This window comes from Fopius arisanus, unplaced genomic scaffold (genome assembly GCF_000806365.1).
Source record: "Fopius arisanus strain USDA-PBARC FA_bdor unplaced genomic scaffold, ASM80636v1 scaffold00043, whole genome shotgun sequence".
NCBI lineage: Eukaryota > Metazoa > Arthropoda > Insecta > Hymenoptera > Braconidae > Fopius > Fopius arisanus.
In genome coordinates this window covers 935498-953607 of record NW_011887782.1, presented here as the reverse complement: position 1 = coordinate 953607, position 18110 = coordinate 935498, and the positions used below count along the sequence as shown (strand labels likewise).

At 37.7% G+C, this 18110-nt stretch overlaps 1 protein-coding gene across 3 annotated transcripts in view; it reads left to right on the top strand.

The window, feature by feature from the left end:
• Positions 1-18110, top strand: part of cnk (connector enhancer of ksr) — a 113343-nt gene that overhangs the window by 41976 nt on the left and 53257 nt on the right. For all 3 annotated transcript variants that reach the window (XR_892212.1, XR_892213.1, XM_011305588.1), the window contains exon 4: positions 13195-15993. Coding sequence is in view for 1 of the 3 variants with exons in the window: in XM_011305588.1 (XP_011303890.1) it covers positions 13195-15993 (2799 nt within the window). In the remaining 2 variants the exon portion in view is untranslated. The remainder of the gene's footprint in view (positions 1-13194; positions 15994-18110) is intronic.

Sequence of the window (18110 nt, the reverse complement as noted above, 5' to 3'; positions counted from 1 at the left end):
ATATAGTTATATATATATATATATATAATATATTCCAATGATAACAACCCCATACGTGAGCGATTGGCGCGCGAAGCGCGCCATATACGCTAGTTTCATAAAAAATTTTAATTTGAAGGTAATATTTTAATTCAAATATTAACACTCGATTCCAATTGTTAAAAGGTAATTCACAAATATTAGGTTATTTAGGTAATTAATTAAAGATTAAAATGCTCGAAGATTGAAGCACTGGAAATTTTTAATTTAAAGAATTAAATTTAGGTGCAATATTGAAATTAAATATTAACAATTGATTCCAATTGTTAAAGGGTCATTTACAAACATTAAATTATCTGTTTACTTAATTTATAATTAAAATGTTCGAATTCTAAATATTAAAAAATTAACTGAACTAAAATTTTTAATTTGGTTGTTATATTCAAATCATTAAATTATTAACAATCGATTCCAATTGTTAAAGGGTAAGTCACAAATATTAAATGACTTGATACTCTTTGATTGGCTTACAAGCACGGGCTCCATCCTAGTTCATGCGCCACCGCTACGGACCCGTGCAGCTGAATTCCGTAAGCGCAGACAATTTCCCCTATACTTACTAGTTTTATTCCCTAGAACAGCCCACCCAAACAGCGCCAGAGAATAGTAACGCTCTCGAAATAAAACTCTTGAAAAAGTGAATCCTTATCCGTTGCTATGGAGTTATCTTTGTAATAATGTAATAAGTGAAAAAAGTAAAAATCTCATCAGAAAGATCAACCGCGATTTATATAATGTATCTAAGAATGCTTTTGCAAAATAGCGTGCGTTTGAAGGGGAAAAAAGCAATTGAAGTTTTTTTAAGGGGTTAGGGGCGAGTTGTTAGCTGTAATATAATACAGGACAGCTCTCTGCCTGTGACGTCACCTCTGCCTGTGACGTCAACTTGGCAGATACGCTATCGCGTATCTTGATAGCATCTCTCATCTCGTCGCAATGGATTCAGGCCCCTGTCGCACGTCGGCAATAAGCTGAGAAGTGACCTCCCTTCCGTGGTTATGCGAAATCTGGAGGAACCCAGTTTGGCTCGTGAGGGATAATGTCTGCGAGCCTACCAATTTGAAATAATCCTAATTCAATGAACCCACTCAGATAATGCTCAATTATTTCCAATTGATTAAAAGATAAGTAACCTGTAAGTGTTCTCGAACAGTAGAGTATCGGGGACGCATTTAATCTTCCCTGAATTATTCTCCTTCTCTCCTCTCTCCCGTACATCCAAGGATATAAAAATATGGGCGTTCAAAGTGTTCATGAAACAACATTTTGAGAAAAGGTGACCTAATGATATCTATCGAGTCGACCGCATTCAGATGATATGGTGTAACGATGTTTTTCCCGGAGTGTTCCGTAAGTCCGGGGAATTGGTTACCTTCGCTGGTTCCGTAGTATCCGCGAATTTACCAGGAGGGCGCCAGCTATTTTAAGTGGGTAAAATAGCAAACCAGAGAGCCGCCTAGTTGTTCAGGACACAATTAGGAAAGACCGAAGATGCCGGGTGAGGTGGGGGTTAGCACCTCCCCAGAAACAGCCGATAACACATACGGACGAGAGCACAGAACGGTGGGGTTTGCCCGTTCTCGCGACAGGACAGACAATAAGTTCCGCCTAGTCGTTAAGGACACAATTAGGAAAGACCGATAAGTTTCCGCCTAGTTGTTAAGGACACAATTAGGAAAGACCGATGAATTAAAATTAGGTGCGTGACCAGAGATCGTCACTGTCCCTTTCCCAGGGCGCAGTGAGGACCTCTAGAGACTTCCCGCGAAATACCAGAGTGGCGGATGTGAAGTTAGAACGCGTGCGGGACCACTGGGTCGCTCAGTATGCTAGGTTATGGAGAGAGGGTCGGAGTTCTTTTAGTGTGGTCGGTCCCCGATAGCGTCGGAAGGTTGGTAGGGTAGGGTGATCGATAGTAGATCAGGCCGATAGAGGCGAGAGCGATCGCTAATTAAATAGCGGTAGAACGCCGATAGCTGCCAATATGCGGTAGCATAGCGAGAGCTCTAGGTATAGGCATACCTCCTACAATAGTCCGTTAGCTCAGCCTCATGGCTGTAAAAGAGATAGCGATTGGTAAAGCGATATGGCGGGCTATATAGCCACGCTAATCACCGAGAGCTACGGGCTGTCAGAGCCCGGGGCCGAGTGGCTCGTGAGACTGCCGGAGCAATTCTGCCGTGTGGAGTGGAGAGTGCTCCCTAGTAGCTTTGCTCCCCACTCCCGACTCACGCAGCTGGAGTGCGTGGGGGATCGTCCGTGGTTCTTATCACCACCACGAGGATATCCCTGCCGGTAACGTTTCCTGGAGCGCGTGGAATTTAAATGTCCCCAACCAGGCTGTCCAGTTAACCCCTTATCTGGATCCCTGGCCATTTGAATGCCCGCCCCGTCTAACGTGGAACAGTTCTCTGGAGTGGAGAACCAAGTGTTCCGACAGAGGAGTCTCATTGGGAGTTCAATACTATAAGCTCAACTCCCCATGCGTAGGGAATTAGCGGACCCAATCGATGCGGCAGAGAGCGTGATTTATCCCAGTTAATATTTTCCATTATTATTAACGCGAAAATCGCTTTACAATGGATACAGAGGCAGCGCTGGTGACTCAATATCATAAATTTTATTGACAAGTTTCTGCCTTTTTATGTGTGTTTCTGCTGTAGGACCCATGGAACGAAGAAGAAGCTTGAAAGTGTCATTACTTGAGTTATTGACGAATGACTCGTATATGTGATAGTCCATACCAGCGAATTGTTGAATGTGGAGGATAGAATCCAGCCCACAAGAATTTTGCACATACACATTCAGTCGCTTGGGTAACGTTTCTCTCTCAATTTGTTTATGGAATTTCCATAAAATTTTCTTATCGAGGTTGATTTTCAACAGATTACAATATTTGTTACCATTGAGAGACAATACCCCTTTTTTTATATTGTAATCTCTAGTTTCGAATTTTTAGTGCCTTGCGATGTCCGAAATAATGACCTTTAGATCTGCCTTTTCCGCCCTCTTCAGTTCTAATCTTTTGGTTTTTTTGCCACTTCAGTTGATTTACTTGCTTGGTTTTCCTCTTATAGGTTCTCAGTTTAACTAATAAGTCCTCCAACTTATTGATCTCCCACTCTTACAAGCAAATCTTCCTCTATTATTCAGTAAATCGACGCCTGAATTCTCCGGACCACCATCATGAATTTGGTTTATCGATAATTTAGAAGTTTCTGCATTGGCAGTACAGATACCTTGCTCACCTTCTCATCCTTCATCATCAGAGCTTTCACTTCTAAGTCAGAAGTCTCCTTTGTTCTTCAGTCCGCGCCACCGCACGCATGACCACAAATCTGAATCTTTAAAAATCTGAACTTTGCGTGAGGAAGGGCTGCATCGTTTGTTGACTTGTCAATGTTGTACTTTTGAGGTGGAGAAATAGGTGATCGTTCATGATTCGCATGTTTTAGTTGTGCACCCAATACATTAGTCCCACTTTGTAGTCGCTTCAAGTGCTTACCAATGAACCAATCAACAACACATGGGAGTCTTACTGTCGATGAAATATCTCCATACGCACTGGAGGCTGGAGGCTATGGACTGGAGTATTGGGCTCCATAATTCCAGTCCAGATAGGAAATTCTTTGCTAAGTCTCTCTAAATTCCTCGAAAAATCCTTATTTTAAAAATCGTTGGGACATTTACCTTCAATATCGGAGGCAGAAGGTGCAGCTTTGGCTAATAACTTTCTTATAAATTTATGGCTTAATGTACCATTCTCCCCCTCAACGAACTCCGGCATTTTTTCTCCTTGCTTGGTCGCTTCGTAAGACACCATAGACTCCTCGAAATCTCTAATGTTGGTTTTTCTATCACCGATGGCATTCTCGAGCTCATGGAGAGTATCTGAAGCATTTATTTTCTCCCCTTCAATTTCGATAACTGTATCACTAAATGGATGTAATGAAATAATATTCGTCAGGAGAAAAAGTCTGGAAAATCGTTGAATTGTTTGGGTATTTATCATCAAAGCTACGCAGTAGAGACGAATATGCTTGATCGTTTTATGCTTTTCGTTCTTCACTGGCTTCCATAGAGACACTTTCCTGGTGTCTTTTCAGCTAGCCCATTGAAAACAGATATCAATGTATTCTTTCAGAGACATGTTATTAGATGCCAAACATATTGATATCGGGATAGCACGATCGTGATCTGAAATAGCTTTCCCGAGGGCCAAAGCACCTACACGATTAAATTTCTTCAGCTATATCTCAATAAATTCTTGTGTATGATCTTCCGTTAGTACTTGAGATACACATACAGTTTGCCTTCTAAATAGAGTCGGAATTATGTACAGAAAAATATGACCGGTCTGTTCTCATATTTCGAAGGCTTTGACCATTTTACCGGTGTCATCAATTGAGTTCTCAGAATTTGTTTTCTGTAATCGCACCCATTCGTTGTAGGTAAAAATTTGATCCGAATGACAATAACTGGCATAAAACTTGACACCTCCCAGTTGATGGATAGTTCCCTCGTATAGTGGTGAAGTAGCCATGGACTAAAGACATTGGAAGACACTGATGTTCTCCCGAGGCTTCTTACCCATTTCTTCTTTGGCTGCTTCCATTTTCGTTTGCCTGTAAATATGTGTTCCTCGAAAATCGTGGGGCCGGTTGTCTCCAAACTCCATCTTTTCCCTGGGTCATTCCTGTAATTTGCAGCAGTTCGTCTTAGTAAATCTAATTTAAATTCTCTCTTTTCGGCTCCATTGAGAGTACGAGTGGCGGCTGTGTGGTAGTTATCACGAGTATCAACCGTTTGAGAAATCAGTCTCAATCCTTTTTCACTTGAAGGGCTTGCAGCTATTCCGTAGAGGATATTTTTTGTAAACGTCTCCATCGGCCGAATAGGCCAGGATCTCCAAGAAATAATTATTCGTTATCGGATCAAAGTTGTGCCCAACATGAGAAGTTGTAGCAGGAAAAGCGCATTCAAAATTGTAGCGCTTTTTAATAGCATTTGCCTTAACTGAACCCGATGTTTTACTCTTCAATCGTTCGGAAAACTCGTCTGTGGGTCAAATTTTATCCGATTCCTCTCTTGTGAGCATTAAATGAAATGCCTCTAAGGCCTTCTGGAATAGGTGTTTCTCGGGAAGCCAGTCAACATTACTATCAGGATCTTCTGCAGCATCGTTGTTTCCATCAGAGTGATTTTCATCGATAAAAACAAATCTTTCTTTTTGCGGACATGCTGGAATTTTTTTATTCTCTCTTGCCGCAGCAAGGTCTCCCCGTTTATTCTCTCTCACATGAGTATACACGGTGCGAGCCGACCACTTGTGCTGTAAACCACTGCTTATCTTTTCCCAAACCTCATGTCCAAACGGAGGAAAATCATTCGTCACAAAATATTGGATATATGTCTCTATTAGTTCAATTATTTTCTCTCGAGTTACGACCGGCTTTCATCCCACCCTTATTCTTGAACACTGAAATAAAAAATCGTAATACATTGGAAAATTGAATCGAGGTAGAGGGAAGAATATGAAGAATTAAAATTAATACAAGCGTAAGCCTGAATTCGTAAACTGCCCGGTGAATTTTGTGTCATTAATGTTACCTATTATTTTTATACTCGATTGATGGCGGGTCGAGTTAATGCTTTCGCTTCTAGTACAGGATGTAGAGAAACATCCACGAGTGTAAATTATCCTTTGCCATTGTGCCCAATTCTTATTATCTCACATCCTAAACAACAAGACACCCGGCTGCCATTTTGGTATACAAGCCGATGGAACCGTCATTTTTAAATAACCGAGCCGCCTCATTTGAATATTAGGTTGCACTGCAATACAGTACATTCGGTATGTTGAGAAGAGAAATATTATTGCTTAGTCTTGTGATTCATGCTAGCGATGAGGGGAGAGGTAAGGTATTCAATCGAGAGTCTCGTTCAGAATTTCCGTTTTTGCTTTTTTTTAACTTGTATTTTATCAACGTATCATTTATCCCGTTAAACAGTCAATTACTTTTTGTCCAATCGTTGAAAATGAAACATTTAGCAATATTTGTTTTGTAATTTTCCAACGTCTATCGTGCGTAGGGAAACTTTAACTGGGAATTGATTTCGTTTGTTTTTCATTCATTGCTATCAAATTTTTCTGTTGCGAAATGGTAGTTTCTAATAAATATTTCGGATGATATTTTTATTTGACAATCAACGTCGGTCTCCCGGGAAATGTGACACAAGCCGTTATGTGTCTTTCGGTCTATGCATGAATGAACAAAGAGCCATTAATCGATATAATTAAGAATTTACCATCGAAACAGTTATCCAATTGATTTGATCAGCACTCAATCATTCGTTTTACCTTTACATTATCATTGTCCATACTGGCAACCTTTCCTGTATTATCTAATAGTAGATTGTAGAAGATTGTAGAATGAATGGAGCGACAGTGGAAGAGTAATTCGATCACAGCACCGTAGAAGATTATAAAGAATATAATGAATATTCTCAATTCACTCATATTCTCGAGACTTGCCACTCAAATTATGTTTCACCGAACTTCCCACACGTAAACAGTAGAGTAGTTCAAAACAATCCAGTATTTGATCTGCAATGCCTGGAAAAAAATCATCAATTAATATGCTGTCTACAGATTCTTCATTTTTTTTGTGCATTTTGTACTGGATTTTCTACATGAAGACAACGATGCAGAGAATTGAGATTAGTCGTATCGTGACAACGCGTACCAATATATGCGCCAATTTCTTTACAAAATTTTATAATTTCATATTTAAAGATCCACTCTATTCATGACAACTTGCACAAGGATATAGATCCCGAGAGAACTCGCCACGGAATTAATACTGTTATTGATTTTAAATCAAATCAATAATCTCAGCCAAATCATTACGTTGCAGACTGGTCTGCTACAAAATGGTGTTTAGTTGTGTTGTTCTACACCAATTCAATGTGACAGGTGGTGGGGATGGCATAGACAGAAGCGCATGATTCAGTCAGACTCCATTATATATAAAATTAGTTTTTTATTATTTATTTAGTTTCTGTCAAATCTCCAAATAGGAATAAGTTTTACACTATGTCATTTCTCATCGATTGAGATGGTATTTATCTAATTTGGGTCAATGTTCGCCAACTATACTGTCCAGCATTTTTTTATTAATAACTAATGAACTATTCGTTTCCAAATTATGGAAATGATTTCTAAATGTTTCCAAACTATTTCCTATCGATTGAGGTGGTTGTTATTAAATTTCCACCAATGTTCGCTTATACGGGCCAACAGTTTTTCGTTAGTAGCTAATAAATTCTTTGTTTCCAAATTATGGACATGGTTTTCTAAATTTTTCCAGAATATTTCCTAATCATTTGATTCGTTATTTTTTCAAAATATGTACTTTGTTCGCCAAGTATACGGTGGTTATGTCGCGGTTCTTGCTTGTTTAGGGGATCGACTTTTCAAACGGTTTCCTGCAGAGATATTCATCGCGGTGGGATCTTGAATTTTCTTTCCTTTTGCGAGCATACTTTCCTTTACAACTTATTTTCGTTCCCCTTTTTTGAGCCTCTGCGTACATCAGGCTTTAGGTTTGAGTTTCTTTTATCGTATTTGGAAAATATTAGCACTCTTATGTTGGAGCAAGTAACGTTTCCTTTTGTAAAGTTTTTAATTTTTTGGGACAATATACCATACTGCATTTCACCATTACGATCTGAGTTATTTTTATTGATGCTTATGCCTTAGTTTCATATAACTCGGTTCCATCTTGATCCATCCCCCTCTCTGCAACCTCACCCCTGAGCAGCGCGGGAAACTACCGCCTTTCCTCCGATCGTTCTAATTTTAATTTACGTTTTGGGTTTTAGTTCTGAGGAATTGGGTTCCGTTTTGATTTTAATTCGGTTCGTTGCTTCCGAAGACAAAAAGTAACTGGCGCCCACATATATTTTTAGTTGATCGGGGGAAGAATGGCGAATAACGTCCGTTTTTTCGGTACTAAAAAATTGGCCACGTTACAATACAAAAATCAATAAATGTTCAAATGAATTGATACAATACTAATCCCTTAACCACGAAATATCTACTTAACTTTAACCCGCTCTTCATTTGACAAAATAACAAAAAAATCCACCGCTCACCAGCCGCAACTTTTTAGCCGAAGCTGCAGGGTTCCGGAATAAAAAAAAACCCCTTCTCCGCAGAAGCAGAACGCCAAAATCTCTGAGTCTCGACAAAATAATGAAACACAAATGATAGAATTTAACACGAGCAGATTCGTAGCACAGCGTTGACTTGAAAATCCGGCCAACTCGTTGCTCCTAATTCCACGATTCTGTTACTGATCCGCTACGGCATTGAACAGATTCTCACTGGACGCTGAGATCGCATCCAATCATTGAAGCAGGCCCAAATGACCTCAATTAAATAGATTTCACAGTTACAATGTGCTACAATGAAATATAACTGGCTGCAAAATATCGATTATGCCGAAAATTTTTCTTCCTCTCGTAAATTAGCTAAGAATGCCGACACCTTTTGCACTTGCAGATAATCCTCGAAATCCTTCATTTTCGTTACGTAATGCTAATGCTCGTCCGAATGCTTCAATGACGAATTTTCGTATCAAACCCGAAACTTTCAATCGTTCCTCTCCTTGGTTACAGTATCAAAAACATTTTGAAATTACCGTAAATCATAATGGTTGGTCATATGGAGTTCAAGGCGAGTAATTAGCTACTTGCCTTAAAAACTCAACTTATTCTACAAAAAAATATAAACTGTTGATTTACATTACAAAAAATGAACCGACATCTTGAATGAGAAATTCCAACAACAGAAATCAGGAAAATTCAATAGAGTCAATTCGTTGAGGGACAAATTGACTCAATCAATTCCGATTGCGAATGAATGCTTTGAAATACTTAATTCACAACTCAATCAATAGAAATTAAACTTGAATTTAACAGTTGAAGAAAAAATAAATGGACACTCTTGCTCAATGATTATCGATTCCGAATCTGATATTGCACTTGTTAATCCTCGTGTTTTTGCTAACAATTTGGATGAATTAAAAGAGGTAGATAAACCCATGACAATTTCCACGGTTTCTAATTCGAATTCCCCCTATAAAACCATCAAACAGATCACAATGTCGATTGAAACTTCTTCTATGAAATTAGATGCAGTTGTTGCCGACATCCAAAACGCTTGCATTTTGAGATTGGATTTTCTTTTCAATTCAGGATTATTAAACGCGTTCCAGTCTCTCATTAATAAAAAATTCGATATTGATAATCCTCTCAAATCTGTTTTTGTCAATTGAGTAAAATCTGTGGATATTCGTGAAAAGTCTGAGTTTCTGAGAAAATTTCCGAGTTTTTAAGTAAACACTTTGAACACTCATGTGATCAATTGCATTCAGAGAAATAAAAAGCGCTAGAACATTTTTTTTTCAAGTATCAAACATAAAATCGTTTTAGAAAATCCTCGACCCATTAAACAGAGTCCGCGAAGAATTCCTTCCCATTATCGTAATAAAATTCACGAATTATTTGAAGAAATGAAAGAACAAAGAGTAATTGAACCTGGTCAAGGTCCTTGGGCTTCTCCGGTTGTGTTAATCAAGAAGGAAGATAGTTCCATTCGTTTTTGTGTCGATTATCGTCGTTTAAATGATGTCATGAAGAAACACTCTAAATCTTTTTCTCGTGATTAAATTTTTGCCACTAGTTCTCTAATTGGTTTTCGACAATTGATCTAAAGAGTGCTTACTGGCAAGTTGCAGTGGGCCCCAAAGATAGAGAAAAGACTACATTTGCTGTTGGCGATGAGCTTTGGCAGTTTAAAATGCTACCATTCGGTCTTTGTAATGCACCAGCTACTTTCGTTAGAGTCATGAATAATGTTCTCGACAGATTAACTCCAACCAAGGATCCACCGTCTGCAGTTGTTAGAGGTATTTGGCTCAGGTAATCCTGGTCTAACGACCGACGTGGAGAGCAGAACTCTTCACTATTGGACCAGCCGATGACAAAGGGATTTTGAAGAAGAATAATCGACCTGGAAATTTCCCCGAGACCGTCAGAATTTTCACAGATTCTCTACGTTATTGACTTGATGCTGTTATTCCGATCGAGCTCGAGAGTTTCATCTCCGAGAATCTTCTATTTTGAAAATTGTGTGAAACTCCGGAAAGTTTATGTTAAATTTGGAGAAAATTATTTTTGACTTATTTAAAATGGATAGGCGAAATTATTGTGAAATTTAAAGTCACGTGATTGATGTCAGGCATTACTGTTATTGTTCCAAGAATCCAAACAGTCCAATTGTTCCAAGAATTATGGGTATTACGGGAAAAGCGGCAATTAGACGAGTTTATTTTCGCAAAAATTCGGAAAAATGTCGTCCTTTTTGTGAGGCTCAATCAGTGTGAAGCGTTCCAGCTTAAGCTTGAACAGAGTCGCTTCCCGGCCGGCGTAGAATTAAGTTGAGTTTTGAGGGGAGAACCTTGTTCTCATATGTTGAGTCAAATTTGGACTATTTTGGCCTCCCGGTTGCTGTTCTCCCTGAAGGTGGGCAGAACAGAATAATAGATATTCTTGAGGAAATTTTGAATTTTTAAAGAGTCCATTGTTAGCCGTGTAATAGCTGTGGCCTTCTTTTCAGTTCAGGGAATCGGACAGTTCCCAGTGAGAGTGAAAGTCGAGTCAAATGAGATTTAACTTTAATATTGTTATTTTTTATATTTTATTCGTTCTGGATATTTTGATTGTCAGTCACATATCCAAATAATTTTGTAGTATTGATCGTCGGAGAAATTGGTCAATTGGAGTTTTTTCTTGTGGTGTTAATTTTGTTTTATCGTGACGGGAACGTGAAACCCTCAGTGAAAATTTTGTATTATTTTTGTTCAACTTTATATTTTTTTGAGAAATATACGATTTTTTATTTTGACTTCAAAACCTGTGTATTTTTGTGTTGTAACTAGTGGAGTCTTGTAATTCTAGGGTTGAGCTGAGAGGTGTCAGTGCCTCGCATAAAACAATTTTCACTGACTGGCGCCAAGGCTAGATTGGAGTTATCGAATCAGTGATTTTTTAATTGAGAATAAATTAATATATATTTAATATATTAATAAATAAATGTTTATTTTTTGGAGTAGAGGCGTACGTTACAACTTCAGAGAATAATTTGGCGCCCGACGTGGAGCCACCTCTGGTATTTTCCTATACTCTAAATCAGGCATGGGCAAAGTCGGACCTTCGGGAGCCGGGGCCACAAAACCCTATTAGACTTATTATTCGAAATAGAATATGCCCGCTTTCTTTTCAAATTTAAAAAACTTTGCCGCCAGAAAATTCAAACAAATTTTCACCAATTCAACATGAAAAATCCTTAGTTGCAATTGTTCAAACATCATGGTGCCAGAAACTGGTTATTTCTTGGTTACCTTAATAGTGAGTAATTATTTTATTAAAAATTGAAAAACATATAAGATGTCAATTCTTGAACATTCAATCAATAAATTATGAATGTAAGGTTTATTTTATAAGTTTTGCCCACTCTTGGCCAGATCACATATTTTTTAAACTGCGAACATTTTTCAATTACCTTTGCTCGATCACTCTCTGCAACTAATGATTTTTAAGTTTTTCTGCAATAATTATTCATTTTCACGGTTAACTGGAAGTGAATGAATTTTCAAATGTTTAACAGTGGGATCGATATAATGGAAAAAAGTCAACAAGATATGAAATGATGGAATTCCTATTTTTTGTATTCTTGTGCGTTTTCAAGGTCAAACCTCCTTAAAATTTTTCAAGTACTGCTTAGAAAATGTTTAAACTAAATGAACAAAAATTAACAAATCTTTTCACCAGTGGTTTTGCAGTCATTTGCTGCCGAAGTAGTCAATTCCGAGTGATTTATTGAACGAAAGTTTATACGGAAGTTGATATAGAAGAAAAAGATTAATTGATATTTTTTAACAATGCAAAATACAGCAAGAAATATATTCATATTTTTCATTCAAAAATTCAAATGTTTGCGCGTTGACTGACGTAACGATACTCCCACTCTGATCCAAGCATTGTAGTTTCGCCCCTCCGACTACCTGTACAATACAATAGGGCTCATTCTTTTATAGTCATTGGACTAATTGGGGTTGGGAGCTAGGTGAGCCCATTGACTGCACTTTGCTCATGCCTAGTCTAATAATATGTGCCACTTCGTGTGTCCTCATAATATCTAGATCAATAAGAAATGACTTAATTCTATTTCATAAATAATGATATTTCTGGGGTATAACAGCCATCAAATTATTAAGCTGCCAATTATAAGGGACCTAACGTGATTACAAGGGTTCTTGTTTTTTTGTGTGGTGGGGGTAACATCGAGCGATGGCGGATTTATGCACGTGTCTGGACATTTTCTTTTTCATTAAAAAAAATGGAATTAAAAGCTGATGGTTTAGATTTCATATTGGTCGGTGCAAATGAAAGTGGGATGCTTGTGAACTTGAGAAAGAAACATTTCATCATCAATTTAAGATTAAAGGACCCCGATAATTTTTTTGATTGTGAGAAATTTGTACCTTTTAATTTGGCGTCGAGAGCGGGAGATATAGAAATGAAAAGTTTACAAATGCATGTCAAGTCAGGTCTATTAACAACATGGTAATATCCAATAATTGTTTTTCAAACAATATTTCCATTATAATTTCAAGATTACTTCAAGAAATCTATGAAACGTACGAAATATTTTTTTATAAAGACGATGAAAAGCAACCAATAACCAATTAATAGCATACCAACAAATATTACCGGTATTTAAACTCGAAACCTGTTGTATTTGTGGCGACCATCTTATCTACTGTGTCAAGGCACCGGGCCCCAGACAAATCATCTAAGTCCGAAACCCTTATTGAGTTGTGACAAACTTATTGTGATGTGTTCAGTAATATTTTTCCTATATTATTACTTATCTTGTAAGGCAGTATTCTCTATAAACGGAAAGAGAGTTTAATATATAAACTCCGTATAATAGTGATCTCAAAAATTGAGCAATTAGTAAAATTGAGCAAGTTCTCATGAATTATAAACTCATTATGCCTATTAATATATTATTTTTTCCATCAGACATGCTCCGAAGGATCCCAGTCCAGCACCTGCAAGTACAATCAGCACCGTTAATATTTTGGATGCAATGGCAAGCGATAGCAGTGATTCCGATGGTGAGGTTGAACCACCTCTCTCAAGCCGTCTATATGCTTCGAAACCCAGGATCTTAGTACAACGACGCGCCACAATAACTGGGGCAAGTCCTACCACTAAGCATGCAATTGACATAGAACAATTTTGGAAGGAGTTGCAGCAGGAACATAGTACAACTTTTCAATTGAGAGATAAGGCTGCATCCTGCGCCCTCGGCTTAGATATCGTGCCTTCCGCTGTTCGCCCGCAAACCTGCTTGGGCATTGAGCAATCAAAGCGTAAAAAAAGACTTGATGGAAAAAAAGAAGCAAGCGAAATAGTATCTAAAAATAAGGTGAAACCGCACAAAATGGAGTGTACTGAGATGATTAATGTATCAAAATATAGTGAGAAAAAATCTAATATCAACACGGAAATGGGAGAAATGAAAGACCATTGCCATTCTTCCATCTCCTCAGCCAAACAAAACAGTTCGGATACAACTAGTAATATTCATGATATTGATATAAACTACTCCCCCAACACTAGAAAATATTACTGCAACGACCAAGGAAAATTGGAGAAGAGTTCTAGTGTTCCGGTATGTAATGTAACAGGCATGAGGCCTACTGAAATCAATCCTTGTGATATTTCAAGTTTATTAGAAGATACCCATAAAAAAACGAATGGTGCTGCAGTTGGTAATACTGATACTAATTGGAATGAGAAAAATTTCAAGACTGATACAGCGTTGGAGATGATTGAATCTATTCAAGTCGGTATTATTTCACACAATATTGATTCCATAGAGAACAAATTTAGGAAAGATATCGCGGAGCAGCACGTTAATGGTGAGGTACTTGATGCAAAAACTTCATGCACGAATCCTTCAAGTGAGAATTTGAAGAACGACCAAGATGAAGCAGTTGAAATCATAAGCTCCAATCCCAAAGGCTCATTAACCCCTAGTAAGATAATCCAAGCAGAGACTCGTAATTGTGTGGACTACTCGTCGAAAAAAACTGAACTGATCGGTAGTCATCCAACGGAAATTTATCCTAGTAATAGTGAAACTAGCGTTCCTCTGGTTAAATTTAAACAGAGCAGTCTGCCTTTAACCGAGAACAATAAAATCTCAGATATTAATACTACAGCGTACTTGATGACTTCTATGGATATTTTTGAAAATATGTACGTGAGATCAGACTTGAAAGAGAATCTGAGCCCACAAGTAACGGTGCTACCATCGATTATGCTCAAACTTGATACTAAAACAGAGAAATATAAGAAAGAATCTAGAGCTTCGTCCCTTACTTGTATAGAATCCACCCAATGTAGAAGATCAGACAACAAAGTGCATTCGACACCACCGGAGCCTCCTCTTCGCCAAGACGTTACCAATCCACCACCTTTAAATTTGAATGTCAACTCCATTTCATCTCAACTCCCAGAGAGGCGGAGAGTTCTTTTACCTCATTTAAATTCAGAAAGAGAAATGCATGAAGTTGTAATGCACTCAACCTCTGAGCCGGTAGTCCCGTCAAATCAGAGAGATACCGCAGTACGGTGTCATGATTTTTTAGAGAAATCGACCGATTTTGTAAACGCAAGCATTAGTTCAGCACAAGAGCGAAGATCTTTCGGCTACTCAAAAACCTACGACAACCATACAAAAGAGAACAAGTCAGTGGCAGAGAGATATGAACCTTTCATTGATAAATTCGGAAATGGGAAGACGTTGATGTTACAAAGGCAATCACAAAATATTTCTCATACTACTGATTCGCCAGATGGAGCCGGATACTCGACACAAACACCAGGATTAAAGTCGGGAACGTTGGAGAAAGACAAACATAGTGAAAAAGGGGTTGTCAATAGAGCGATGATGGTGGCGAGGAGTATTGGACTTCAGAGTTCGTCAAAAATGTCATCGAATAGTCCTCGAAGTAATAGAAAACGGAGCATGCTGTTAGCAAAACGACGGAACGTTTCCGTTAAAGATATTGGGGCCGGAGAGTTGGAAGGCTGGTTGACGTATCGGAGCAGGGGGGCTGGAGGAGCTTGGGCGAAGTCGTGGTTCGTACTGAAAGGCTCTTCTCTTTACAGATTTGAAACCTTCGAAAGTATTAAGTCGGATTGTCTAATTGTGCTGACTGGTTTCACTGCCTCCAAAGCTCCAGAAGTGAAGTCTCGGAAATTTGCATTCAAAGTTTATCATACTGGAACAGTATTTTACTTCGCGGCCGATACAGAAGACTATTTATTGCTTTGGTTAGATTGTATCAATAAAGCAACACTAGGAGTTGATTGTCCTAATAGAATGAGCGGATTATTCAGCGAAACAGACGACAGTGACACTGAATCTTCTAAGGATAAATCCAAAAATACTGGATCAGAATTCAAACAAAATCTTGATAACGCTTTTGGATCTTTAAAAAAAGTCGGGAAGAAGAACTCTGAAGTAAAAAATCATGAAATTGGTGGCACCAGCTTGGATAGGAAATATCTTCGATTCTTACGTTCACGGACTCAAAACGTACCAGTCCCTACTGCACAATTCAGAAGCTATCGTAGAGTACTACCATTATCCACCACGAATAAAAAATTAGAGAGCACGTCAACTTCGCCGGATCTGCGGGTGATGGTCGCGGGCAGTACGTTCTATGCATTAACCTCCTCACATAGTTCCACGGATATGCCAACTTCTGGCCAAGATATGGAGGATTATCGGCAAACAACTGACAGGTAATTGTAACAGCACAAACGTTTTTAGTGATAATTAGTACTTATTTTTTTTTACTTTTCATCTACTCGTCTTTGCCGTCAACAATAACATTTGCAAATTGATACTGACCTACTTTTATTTACAATATACTAATCTTCCATGATGGTAGAATGGATACCCGACAAAAAAACATTGGCTTTAAGGGGAACACTTCCTAGTAGCGTATAATAGAACCCAAAAAAAACGAGACCCCAATGCTCCAAGTGCGCTGAGTCTTATTTGAATGCTTTGAGTAACATCATTATATAACTTCATGTAGATTATAACGGGACTTTTCGAAAATTCAGGATATTAAAGAGAAATAAGTCGGACTCAATTGAGTGAATAACTGGAGGGGGTGACCAGATGATACCTTAATCTTAGTGAGGTTCATGTCAGTCCCGCCCCGTCGCGAACCCTAGGTAACGCTAAGTGCTGGTAAGGTTAATAGTACCCTATCACACATTGTATTGAAATTAACCTAATTTGTAAATCAATTTTAATATCATATATCATCAGAGGGGAAGGGCAGCGGGTGGTTCCGGACCCCTACCCAAGCATAAACACGTAGGATATGCTGTTGTATTCGATATCATATAGTTTTTTTTGCTAATGAATTAGCAACTCGCTCCCGAACCGTTATTCGCAATCTATAATTGATATAACAATGTACTGATTTTCCGCTTTTTTCTCATTTTTTATCGAGATTGGGAATTCTACATCCATTCGGAATAATAGTCATTGCCGCGTCTGTTTTAATCTTCAATAAAACATGCAACATCTAAGTATTGTTTTAGGAATTTAATATAAGTTTTTCTTTTCCTTTTCAATTGATTGTTGCGAATGTTCATCGAAAGAAAGATATCGACAAATTGTAGCTATCACGTAATTTTACGTTATCAATTCAATTGCGGAATAGTGGATTCTTGTCACGTGGTAACAACTATGGCGGATAAAGTCAGGTTTTCATGTTGACTGATAACGATAATTCCTGTTGCTTTTGAATCAACAATCAAGCTCTCATCTTCATACAATTATTATTAGCAAGACTCGAATCAAGAAACTACGAATTCATTGAAAAAAATATTGCCTGTTTACCGGTCCATGATTCGTACCAGAAATTTCAACCTCCGAGAAGGCAAATCGAAAGTATTATTCATGTGTGCTTGTAGTTATCGTTCAGGGTTCACGTCTTCGTCACATAGTATAACAACATTTTGTGTATTTTGGATACGTCATTTATCGTGATTCTTTTTGATGAGTGTATCAATTCAAATAAATTTGGGATTTTTATGCCGAAAGGCTTTTTCCCATAATTTGTGTTTTTCCTTCATGTTAACGATAAGGCCAGCTGCCGTGCCACCTAAAGTATGACCGCTTGCAAAAATTTATTCTCTTCTAGGTAGAGAGATTTACATTGTTATCATTATCATTTATATTGGTAATAATAATTAATTCCCTTCTAAGAGTTCGAGAACTGATTTCTAAAACTAAATGGCTGTATAATATTGTTCACATTACTTTCAAATTTGGATGAGATATTGTTGTAGAAGAATTATGCATACCCAATGAAATGAATCAAACATAACGAGTGCGAAGAAACCATCACAAAACTCGCTTTAAAGAAAAATGACATAAAATTTTGAATTTGTAATGACGGTAATAGATGTCACATGACTAGGTACTGTTGGTATTGATGGCATCGAAAGTGATGTTAAAAACTTTACATAAAATCCTTTTGAGCATAAAATATTTTTTTAAAAAATAAATAAATAGACAACTATTGTCGCTATCACTTTCATCTTCGAACTCGGTTCAAAAGACATTTGAGTGAATTTTTCAAGCCATCCAGGATTTGATTCAAACCAATTTTTTTTCAATCATCGTCAAAATCCGAAATGTCAAAAAAAAATTGAAAAATTGAAAAAAAAAATTATACCAATCGAAACGAATTCGAATTAATGTCGATGGATGGAGCTCGATAGTGACTACATTTAAAAAAAAAAGTTACTTGATTGCATGCATCAAGTCGTGCGCAATTCAAAAAAATTTTTAAAAGTTGAAAAAGACGTTTGTCACATACATACATACACACATA